The sequence below is a fragment of the Bos javanicus genome, chromosome 13 (assembly GCF_032452875.1).
Source record: "Bos javanicus breed banteng chromosome 13, ARS-OSU_banteng_1.0, whole genome shotgun sequence".
Lineage (NCBI taxonomy): Eukaryota > Metazoa > Chordata > Mammalia > Artiodactyla > Bovidae > Bos > Bos javanicus.
Window position 1 is genome coordinate 24,340,926 of NC_083880.1, and position 12,351 is coordinate 24,353,276.

General features: G+C 40.5%; 1 protein-coding gene across 1 annotated transcript in view; it reads right to left on the reverse strand.

Annotated features, from left to right (window-relative positions):
* The window catches only part of C13H10orf67 (chromosome 13 C10orf67 homolog), a 101,509-nt gene that overhangs the window by 52,231 nt on the left and 36,927 nt on the right, over positions 1-12,351 (reverse strand). The window contains exons 6-7 of the mRNA XM_061435571.1: positions 4,855-5,002; positions 3,684-3,742 (exon numbers count right to left, since the gene is read on the reverse strand). Of these exons, the coding sequence (XP_061291555.1) occupies positions 3,684-3,742; positions 4,855-5,002 (207 nt within the window). The remainder of the gene's footprint in view (positions 1-3,683; positions 3,743-4,854; positions 5,003-12,351) is intronic.

The following is a 12,351-nucleotide window of genomic DNA, read 5'->3' on the forward strand; positions in this document are numbered from 1 at the left end:
CGAGTCAGTGATGCCATCCAACCATCTCATCCTCTAGTCCCCTTCTCCTCCCGCCTTCAGTCTTTCCCAGCACCAGGGTCTTTTCCATTGAGTCAGTTCTTCGCATCATGTGGCCAAAGTATTGGAGTTTTAGCTTCAGTATCAGTCCTTCCAATGAATATTCAGGACTGATTTCCTTTAGGATTGACTGGTTGGATCTCCTTGCAGTCCAAGGGACTCTCAAGAGTCTTCTTCAACACCACAGTTCAAAAGCATCAATTCTTTGATGCTCACCTATCTTTATTGTCCAACTCTCACATTCATACGAGACTCTTCCCTCTTGGCTCAGACGGTAAAGCATCTGCCTACAATGTGGGAAACCCGGGTTCGATCCCTGGGTTGGGAAGATCCTCTGGAGAAGGAAATGGCAACCCGCTCCAATACTCTTGCCTGGAAAATCCCATGGATGGAGAGCGTGGTAGGCTACAATCCATGGGGTCACAAAGAGTCGGACACAACTGAGCGACCTCACTTTCTTTCTTTCTTTCACATTCATACATGACTACTGGAAAAACCACAGCTTTGACTAGATGGACCTTTGTCTGCAAAATAATGTCTCTGCTTTTTAATATGCTGTCTAGGTTGGTCATAGCTTTTCTTTCAAGGAGCAAGCTTCTTTTAATTTCACGGCTGCAGTCACCATCTGCAGTGATTTTGGAGCCCAAGAAAATAAAGCTTCTCAGTTTTCATTGTTTACCATGTACATATGTCTATTACAGCACCATCACACTCCCTATGGTTATCGTCTCTCTCTAGACTTGATCTCTTTCACAACAAGCCCGTGTGTGTGTGTGTGTGTGTGTGTGTATGTGTATGTGTGTATAAAATTTCTGCATCTCAGCAGTGCCTGGCACTAAAAGGCATCTAATGAACATTGCTGAATCAATTGATTTGATGAAGGATATTGGAAACAAACCAGTAAATATTAGCTCTCATTTTGGTCAGCAACTGCTGGTCTGCTTTCCAATTGACAAAGCCTTTTGATGTACATTATCTCATTCTATCCACACAGTAAGTCTGTGAGACTCAGGAAGAAGGAGAATGAGAAACTGGTCCAAGTAACTACAGTTGTCATAAATGGAACAGAGACCCAAGGGTCTAGATTTTTCCTGCTCAAAACCAAATCGTATAATATCATATATGAAATGAATCGCCAGTCCAGGTTCGATGCATGATACAGGATGCTTGGGGCTGGTGCACTGGGATGACCCAGAGAGATGGTACGGGGAGGGAGGTGGGAGGGGGTTCAAGATGGGGAACACGTGTATACCCGTGGCGGATTCATGTTGATGTATGGCAAAACCAATACAATATTGTAAAGTAATTACCCAATTAAAATAAATAAATTTATAACAAAAAAAACCAAATCATGTCTACATTCAACATCTGTGTGGAGGCCTAGTGTATGTAAAGAAAAAAAAGAAGAGAGACAGGAAAAAAAAATATGATCAAACAAACTACAGATTTGCTATATTTGTCTAGAACAAAATTGTCAAATAAAAATATGTGTCATATATATAACTGAATTTTAAACAGCTTTCTTAAAAAGGTAAAAAAAGGTGATATTAACTTTAATAATATATTTTATTTATACCAATAGCTATGCAAAATAGCTTAAATATATAATAATCAATATTAAAAATCACTAGCAAAATATTTCACATTCCTTACAGCACCTAAGTCTTCGAAATCCAGTGTGTATTTTTCACTTAGAGCACATCTCAATTTGAAGGCTAAAATTTTATGGCAGATACTTGATCTGCATTTAGATTTCATAAAATTTACAAATAGAAATGTACATTCACATGCTCAGATTATTCAAAATATACATAAAAGTTTTTCACTAACTGAAACAAATATCAGTATTTTATATTGAAATTTAAAAATTAAAAGTAAACATAATTTAAAATTCATTTTCTCAGTTGCACTAGACATAGGCTTTCAATAGCCACACATGGCTAACCCTGGGCAGTGCAGCTCTAGAGAATGAAGGCAGTGTTTAATATGACCAGCCACTCCGTGAGGCTGTTTCTTTCTAATTGATGCCTCAATGGTGAGACTTTTTTAAAATTTCCTTGAACTTTTCCCAGAGAAGAGTAGGCTTGTCTGACTCATCTTTACCAGTGACAGCACAGACTGAGACCCTGGAGAAATATTTACATAAACTGAGATGATGCCCTTGGAGGTTATTAAGTAAAACTAGAAAGCTGAGATTTCATTTTTAGCCTTAAAAGTTGATGCCAAGAAGGTTAAACTGGTCTCTTCTTATACTCTCATTATCTCTGTAAGAATGACACTTCTACCCTCACCATTGAAAACAGGCTCAAGCACCAGAAAATGACTTTATGTTGTGAAAACCTGTGATGGATTCAGTGATCATAGGAAACATCTCCCAACTCTGACCCATCACAGTGTGCATTTCTTTAGAAAATAGTTCTTGGGACTTCCCTGGCAGCCCAGTGATTAAGACTCCACACTGCCAATCCAGGGAGCTCAAATTCGAACCCTGGTAGGGGAACTAAGATATCTCATGCCGTGTGGCCAAAAAATAAAAATCAGTTCTTGGAAGCAATTTTATCTAAAACCGAAGAATAGGACTTCCCTAGTGGTTGAGTGGTTAAGACTCCACCCTTCCCCTGCAGGGGTGTGAGTTTAATCCTTGGTCTGAGGACTAAGATCCTGTATGTGCACAGCACCACCGAAAGTAAATAAGTACATAAATAAAATTTTAAAAAGTTTTTTTAATGAAAAATAAAACCTAAGAATACCAGAAGTGCAAAATCTAGGTTGAAATCTGAATCTTAAGCTTTATGAGCTCTGGATATGAGGCCAGCATGACTGAGGAACTCAATTTTTAATTTTATCTAACTTTAATTTTCATTTAAAAATTGATACTCGATTCAGTTTGTGGAAAACTTTATTTGGAATAATTTGAGGATGTAAATTCACATTTTTATCTGTAAATTTTATGAACTCTATCTAGAGATACATTCTTATTCTATGAAATCACTCAAAGAATATTTTTAAATGTACCAGTGCTCAGCACTGGGAAAAGATCAGAGACCAGTGCTGTCTTTGGGTTATAGGGCCTTTGGCAGTGCAAACTGACCATCACAGAAGAGGGTTTTGAGAGCTGAGAAAGCTGAAAGCAGGAGCCCCTAATCTGGGTGTGGAGGGCAGGAATTGCTGTGGTTCTGTGACATCGGATGCCCTAGGAAATCTTGATCTTTATGATATCAAAAGCATTCCCTGCTCTAAATACAGATTTTCTGCAAAATACAAACCCAGTTCATTCACATACAGAGAAATGGAAATAAAACAACATCTGGTATGAAAATAGGCTGCCCATTCCTAATATCATTTTTCCACAAGCATATCTTTGGACTCCCTGTGTCATATGATTTTTCAATTCCTTACAGTCAACAAGGTAGACACTCAGTTACGCCAAATAAAAGAAAACACTAGTTCATTTTCAAGATGGAATCCTTTCTCATTACTAGAGAAATCATCCCAAACAACACTAAATACAGGAATCGACTTTTCTCGACATCACAAGACAAGGCGGGGGCATAGTGTTATTTCATTAATTATGCTGATATTTCCATTGAAAAGAGTCATTCATCAATGTAAAAAAGTTACAGTACCTTTTGAATAGTTTTATGATCCTTTTCTGCCATCTCTTTCAGACTTATAATTTCATCTTCTGTAAACAAAAGGAGAGAGAGGCCAACCATGAAATTACAAGCTTATGGCCCTGTATTCAATCTGCCTGCTTCAGGGCAGGCTATACACCGCTGGCAGGCATGGTGGACGCAAGTCCTAGCAGGACTATGACCTTCACAACTGCCCTTGACATTCACAGCCTTCTTCCTGCTGTTCAGACGGCTGGTCAGATAGGGATTAAGAACTAAGTTCAAGATCCAAGTGTGGCTGAAGGCTGAAAGCTTTTCATCGAGTCTAGCAAGGGACATTTTTGCTCTTAGTCGCAGCCAATACAAACTGCTTTAGCAGGTGGCACTTTATGGACTGGGTAAGAACTACCAAAACCTGGAGACGCATTATTACACCACATCAGGAGAGAAATGACGCTACACTGGCATGGTACAACTTACATCCAAGAAACACTGCCCCATATCTGATTTTATTAATGTTTTGCTACAAACTCTATATTGCCTACTCAAAGGGCAAAACTTCAATGTTTCACTACAAACTTTATACTGCCTACTCAAGGGCAACCATAAATACAATGATAGCAGTGCCTGTAAATGCTTTAAAGCAATCCAACTTCAATGATTTAAATGCAATGTTTACCAATGTTTATGGTATGTAAGAAGGGGGTATAGGGCCAACAAATGGAAATTTATACTTAAAATCTGTGCCAAAAATTGAAGATAAAGTAGTAAGTAGGAGCATATTTTCCTGAAGGGCCAATTCTGTTTCTTCACAAAGCACACTTCAGTATATATGCTCAAATATGAAAATGTTAGAAATTTTAGGTTTTAGATAAAGCACATGAAATTTGTTTAATAGTTATAATATTTCTAAGTGATATTGAGCACTGATGAGCACATTTTTCAAAGGCCAATGCTTGGATTTGAAAACAGCCACCCTGAGTTAAAAAGGCACGGCCAGGGGAGTATGACCAATTTCTGTCCCAAGAAAAGAATGAAAATTAGAAGTGGCTAACAAGCTGATATTTTAAATGTAAATATGGTTTGGTAACAAACACATGTTTGAAAAAGACAAGCGCGGCCATGAATTTTATAAACATGCCCAATGTATAGAGTTTTCTCAAAAACGACTCTAAAATGTTACCTAATACTGAATTTTCTTTTACATTGAGCTGGATTTCTTCTTCGAGTTCTGAAATGACTTGAAGCAGTCTCTCATTTTCCGTTTTGAACTCCAAATTTTCCTTTTCTAGAGTTGCTCTCAGAGGGCTGCTCTCTTTGGTAAAAGAATCCTAAAAGAGGGAGAATTCCATATTTCTAAGCAGGGAGCCAAGGATTTAAATATGCAAGACGAGACAATACAGATACAGAAGAGCTATCATATAATTTTCTGAATTCTATTACACACTTATAATATGAATAGTAAAAAGGGAAGGAGAGTAAAATAGAGCTTGCTGGAAGAAAGGCTGCAGTACCTTCTGTACAAAGACCACAGCACATGGGGACAGTTTATTGACAGGAATAATGCATATCATACTGTTTGTGTGCCCTCATCATTCAGGTCAATTCATCATGGAGGCTGCGTCCGGGGAGGCAGCTGGGGCCCCTCCACCCACACTTCCCTCTGTGTGCGTCTGAAGTGCTGCCGTAACCAGGCAGGCTGGGGAGCCCGCGGACGGGCAGCAGCGCCGGGGAGAGGGGGTGCGGGCGGGGGCGGGGGCGGGGGGCAGAGTGCACGGCTAAGGAGGGGGGCTTGTTGCCTTTGTGGCATTTTCCAGTGTCAGCGCTGCCAGTGTCAAGAGGAGCACACCGCATGTCAAAGTGGTGACGTTTCCAGGCTGGGAGCCGCATGGAGCCCATCAGGCACACGGATATCCACACAGTTGGGTTTTCTGCTTGGTGGAGGAGCCACCCAGAGGCAATTCATATTCTGAACATTAACGTGTCTTTGCATGCCTGTCACACTGGGACTGTGCAGGCGTTGAATGCTATTGAAGACTTCGGTTTAAATCTCTATGCAAACAGTGATTACCTTGTAAGAAGGTTTCAGGATAACTTACAACAAAAGACTTTAAAGTTATAGTTTTGGTAAAGCAAACTCATTTACATTTTTATTATGTGCGTCTTTTGTTTAAATCTTGCCATGTCCATTACGGGAGACGCTTTTTCTTACGCAATAGAAGCTTATTGGGACAGCGACTCTTCTTTTCTTCTTCTCGTCTGTTTTCAAAGCTATTGAAAACATCTGACTATACTTGCTTATGGCTGTCTAGATTTTACTTGCTGCACTTCTTTTTAAAATTAAGATGTAATGAGTTGGAGAAGCTGACACAGAACTTTGTATTTCATGACAGAAAAATATTAAACTGATTATGCAATCTCAAACTAGTAAAGAACATGCTTGAAAGTCATTGTATTATTACATTAAAAGAGACAGAAGTATTTATATGCCTTTGTTCAAAATCAATATGGACACTAGAAATACTTTTAAACTTTAACTTTCAGATGAATTATAAGCTATTCTTTTAGTAGCAATCCCATGATTGCAAATACATAAGAATAAAATCTTCTCTTAAAAACAAAATCATTCCTCCCAAAAAGTCATTCCTCCCAATATAACTAGTGTCCTTTTGAAAGTACACTTTTATTTAACCTTAGAGATAACTGAAAGTAAATTATCAAAAAAAAAAAAAAAGGTTTCCTCCGTGGTCATTATAATGGTTCAAAAGAAAAATATGTAGCTATTATGTTTTATAGTACATGAATAAACTCTTGAAAAACAACAAGGGACTTTTTAATGAAGTCAGTTATACCAGACTTAATATTTATAATGATGACATTAAATTTTGCACTAAGCCCATTTGTGAATCTTCATGATTTTGATTCACCATTCCACTTAAATTATTTAAGCCCAATTCATTCTTAACTCATGAGACCTAACAAATTTAATAACTAATAACAGTATTTTCTTAATAAGAAAGAATCCCAGTCATTATTTTCTTGTCCCACATGGTTCAACTTGAGAACATCAACCAATGAATTTCTAGACTGAAAAAGCTTTTTAAAAAGCAAACAGCGTTTGCCTTAATTGGCTTAAATGTACATTTCCTAACAGTGGCAGAAAATGAACATCCATTGTGGATTACATGAGCATCCATTATAATAAACTAAACGAGAACTATTTGAATAATCAGATGAAGTGTAAAATTTACAAGAGGTGGCAGCTAGCACCTAAATGGGTTTTCTAAAAATCTCCCAGAAAAGCAGGAAAACAAGGCTACACTTGCATCTCAAGGGTTTCCTCCCTCCCACAAATCCATGGACAGCCCCAGTTCCTGAGAGGTCAACCTTTAGCTCTGTCCCCACCATCTGTCAGCTGCAGGAACTGCAAGTAATTAACTATTCAGATTCCCACAGCAACGAGGACACTCATTAGCAAAATGAACAAAGGGATAGTTCTGGGCGGCTGCGGTCATCTGTTACACTCTGAGTGGCAGGTTTTGTGGTGGTGTTTCTCCTACCATCTGCCCACACCACTAGCTTGGGCTCACTGAAACCACGAGACTTCTTTAAAACAAGCTGTGTTAATAAACCGAAGTTAAGAAGGATGGAGATCATTAAAAGGTGGTTAACTAGTTAAAGCTATTTAAAGCTACATTATTGCCCAAGACAGCCTGCAGTGCGATCCACGGTCACTCTGGGATTTAAAATTTATAAAGGAACTTGTCAAGTTAGAGTTCTTCTATCATGCAGTGGACGCTAGGACTTCCAAGTGCCGGCTTACATGCTATTTCTCTTGTGAACAGCCACAGGATGTGCAGTATTCCTGTTCGAGGCCTCAGAATCCCAAACAGTAGTGAAAGAACCATTTCTGGAAATGGGTGTTCTCCAGAGCCTCACTACTCCAAACGTGGTCCAAGGACCAGGAGCCTCGGCATCACCTGGGAGCTTTTTGAAAATGCAGAATCTCCGGCCCCAATTCAGACCTGTCTGAATCTATATCTTAACAGGAGCTGCAGGTGACCCATACACACAAAAAGTCAATAAAGGCTGAGAAGCACTGTTTGGGGCACCGCAGGTGCCTTCCCAGCAGTCTCCCTTTTGCCACACTGGCGTCTCAATCCGGCAGGCTCCGCGTACAGTGCTTGGACATCTCAATTTGATGCTGGGGGTGGGGGGTCGGGGTTTCTGCTGCATGCCCATGCTGTGTGACAGTCACAGAGACGAGCAGGTGCTTTCCCAGTGAGTGACAGCCAAGAAAGTGGCCCACTGGGGCAGTGCAGCCCTGCAGAGCTGCCGCTCTTGAATGACGGCTCTGTTTCAAAACTGTCAGCAACAAACAGTCATGTTTATGTGTTGGTGGTGGCGGGGGTGGGTAGGCATGATAGTTGCAGAGCTCATGCATGTTGGGGTAAGAAAGAAAAATGAAGTCTTTTCGAAACAACTCTAACTGCAGTTGAAGCACACAGGCGTGTGCGTGGGTACACAGACACACTACCCTGAGCAGCTAGCTCCTTTAGCAATTCTTGAGTGGATTTATCAGCATATAGCACGGCAAGCTGAAAACTATAGCAGAGTACCATTAACTCATTGAGGGGGTTCACAGAGCCTGAAAAGACACTCAGCCCTTGAATGTGTTTGTGTGTGTTAGTCGCTCAGGCATGTCTGATGCTTTTTGGCCCCGTGGACTGTGGCCTGCCAGGCTCCTCCATCCATGGTATTTTCCAGGCAAGAATACTGGAGTAGATTACGATTTCCTTCTCCAGGGGATCTTCCCAACCCAGAGACTGAACGTGGGTTTCCTGCATTGCAGGCAGACTCTTTACCATCTGAGACACCAAGTGAAGCCCTCTTGGGGAAAACTCAACATTAAGGGTGTTCTGACTTGGAGAGATGAGGCTTCTGTAACTTGACGAGATTCCTTTTTCTGATTTCCATCTTGTCATAAATATAAGCTAAGCTAGATGTTTACTAAACCTTCCTTTCCCTGTCATTCTTAGATTTTACTCTAAAACAATCTGGAGAGAGATTATGAGACTAGTAACGATGAAGTGATTTATGTGATCAGACTATGAGGAAGAACAAACTAGAGTGTTCCCTTATTGTTTATTCAATTTTCTTATTTCAAGTTGTTTTTGTGAGTTATTTCAACTGCTGCTTTGAGAATTTCTAATTGTTTCTCCAAATTTGGTTTTCCAAATATAATTTCAGCTACTTGCTGTATTGAGCTTTTTATACCGCTAGAGGGAGCAGTCGTATTAGATGAAATTTCAAATTTAGGGCTTCTCTGGTGGCTCAGCAGAGAAGGCAATGGCACCCCACTCCAGTACTCTTGACTGGAAAATCCCATGGACTGGAGCCTACCAGGCTCCTCCGTCCATAGGGTCGCAAGGAGTTGGACAAGACTGAGCGACTTCACTTTCACTTTTCACTTTCATGCATTGGAGAAGGAAATGGCAACCCACTCCAATATTCTTGCCTGGAGAATCCCAGGGACAGAGGAGCCTAGTGGGCTGCCGTCTATGGGGTCGCACAGAGCTGGACACGGTTGAAGCGACTTAGCAGCAGCAGTAGCAGCTGGTGGCTCAGATGGTAAAGAATCCACCTGCAGTGCGGGAGACCCAGTCAGATCCCTGGGTCAGGAAGATCCCTTGGAGAAGGAAATGGCAACCCACTCTAGTATTCTTGCCTGGAAAATCCCATGGATGGAGGAGCCTGGCAGGCTACAGTCTATGGGGTCACAAAGAGTTGGCCATGACTGAATGACTTCACTTCACCTAGAACTTGAGTGGCATGGAGTTCTAGGAAAGCTAGCTCTTAGAAGATTTTTTAAGAGAAATTTCAGATTTTTTTTTTTATAACCTGCTTTTGCAGTGTTCATTTCCATCCTATCGAAAGGTACACTAGCCCTGCTCTGCGTTGCCCTAGCGTGGGTACTGCTGCATGCCCTAGCATGGTGCCCTAGGATTGCACTAGGGTCCTCTGGTGCTGGGGAAAATGTATACACTCAGTTAATCAGGAGTCTCACCTTCCTCAATTCTTAAGCTGTTTACAGCAATACTGATGTGGTGTCCATGGAGACAAATTACAGTGAAACAACCAAGGTCTTCTGCTGGAGAAGACTCTTGAGAGTCCCTTGGATGGCAGAGAGACCAAACCAGTCAATCTTAAAGGAAATCAACCCTGAATATTCAATGGAAGGACTGATGCTGAAGGTGAAGCTCCAATACTTTGGCCATGTGATACAAAATGCTGACTTACTGGAAGAGACCCTGATGCTGGGAAAGACTGAGGGCAGAGGAGAAGGGGGTGATGGAGGATGAGATAGTTGGATGGCATCACTGACTCAATGAACATGAGTCTGAGTAAACTCTGGGAGACGGTGAAGGATAGGCGTGCTGCAGTCCATGGGGTCACAAAGAGTTGGACACGACTGAGCGACTGAACAACAACCACCACCAAGGTCTTCAGAATGTTACCAGATGCAGAGAATACCTGCTTATACCACAGCAGTGTGGACCCTCCCACTTCTTGTGGTCCTCACCAAGCCCCGCCCACCTCATCTTGTTCTTTACCCAGGATGTCCAGGCAGACCAGTTAACAGGCTGAGGACAATCGGAGGTGTAAACACACCAAGAAAGACCTCGTGTTAGAAGCTCAATTACAAAACTGGGATATTTTCCAACAGTGCATTTCATGGAATGTAAACCAGATGGTAGTAAGGACTTGTGTATTTCCCCATCATGATAACTAGAATTTATATGCATGCCTTTCTTCAGAGAACTCACAGTGATTCACGTTCACAACAATTCCCCCTCATAACACTGTTGGCTAGGCAGAGATCACTTTTCATTTCACAAGTGGGAAATAATTGGATCAAAATTATCTTGCTAATCAATGCTGGATATCGTTAGTCAAGGGCAGGAGTAAAAGCCAAAACTATTACAACTTTTCTGTTAAATTTTCTACTAATAATTCTATTAAATTATTTTCTCCAAAAAACTAAGAGTAAATGTAGATACAAGATAAGAAAAGTAAATGCAAAAATTGGATGTGTCTCTTCCTCCAAGGCGATCAGAATATGTAAAAAGAAATAATATTCAATTATATTAGATCTATGATAAGAACACTTAATACTAAATTGCTTAGAAGATGCTCTGTTTTTTTTTAGAACATAGAGAATTCTTTTTTTTTTTTTGTAGAACATAGAGAATTCTAATAGATTAAACAAAGTATTCTTTCCCCAGTTAGTAAACAAAGTCCTTTAGAATGGTGTAAGTTCAATTCCTTATCTTTTCTAACTTTGGGGGTTTTAAGTAAGAATACTAGTGTGGGACTTAGATAAACTAAGGACTGCACTTAAATAGCCCAGCAACTTGGAACCTGGAAGTGTTTCTTCCTAGCATTCACATTTGATGTGTTACTTCTCAGAGTTCTCCCATATATATATATACACACACACATACATATATATATATATATACACACACACACACACACGAGTCAATATTTATGTGTGTCTACACAGGGATCACTATATACTTAGTGATATACACTTAGTGACCAGGGCATCCCTGATAGCTCAGGTAAAGAATCTGCCTGTAATGCAGGAGAACCTGGTTTGATTCCTAGGTCAGGAAGATCCTCTGGAGAAGGGATGGGCTACCCACTCCAGTATTCTTGGGCTTCCTTCATGGCTTAGCTGGTAAAGAATCTGCCTGCAATGCGGGAGACCTAGGTTCGACCCCTGGGTTGGGAAGATCCCCTGGAGAAGGGCAAGGCTACCCATTCCAGTATTCTGGCCTAGAGAATTCCATGGACTATATAGTCCAAGGGGTTGCAAAGAGTCACACACGACTGAGCAACTTTCACTTTCATATACAGGGATCACTATACACTTACTTATAATTATAATAATTATGTATGTTATATTGATTTATATATATACTGTAATACCATAATCCATTATAATAATATAATATACATAGAAGAAATATATGTTATATAAGAGTGTATATATTTGGTTGGCCAAAATGTTAATTTGGGTTTTCCATAACATTCTATGGAAAAACCCCAACTTTTTTTGGCCAATCCTATATATATATGTGTGTGTGTGTGTGTGTGTGTATACGTATATATATATGTATATTGCAACCTTTAATTCTTACTCTATACAGAGGAGGAAGCTACACCTCCTTATGTGGGACTCTGGATTCAGATGGACCTTGGTTTTCATGCCTCGTCAGCATTTACCAGCTGCATGTTATGGGTAAGTCTGTGCTTCCTCATTGGTAAACTGAGCTCTGAGGTAAGGAAGTACCCCTGCCAGCTGACACTCAGCAGGTTGTGATTCTCTGGCTTCTCTGGTCACCTCTTCTACTCAAACAATCTACTTCTTGCTCTTAGAACCTAATATGAAAACCCCTCTATGGCTATTTGAGTTGATTTGAGATTAAAACAAACTTGTGTTCAGGGTCCACAATTTCAAGATCCTTCTCATTCATCTCCTCAACAGGTAGCTAAGCTCTCCTTTCTGCTTTCTCTCTCTCCCCACTTTTGTTCTCTTCAGACCTTGGAGCAATAAAGCAGCTCCTGGCTCCCACTACAACAGGGAGAACAGGGCGAAACTCCTCTGAGAACT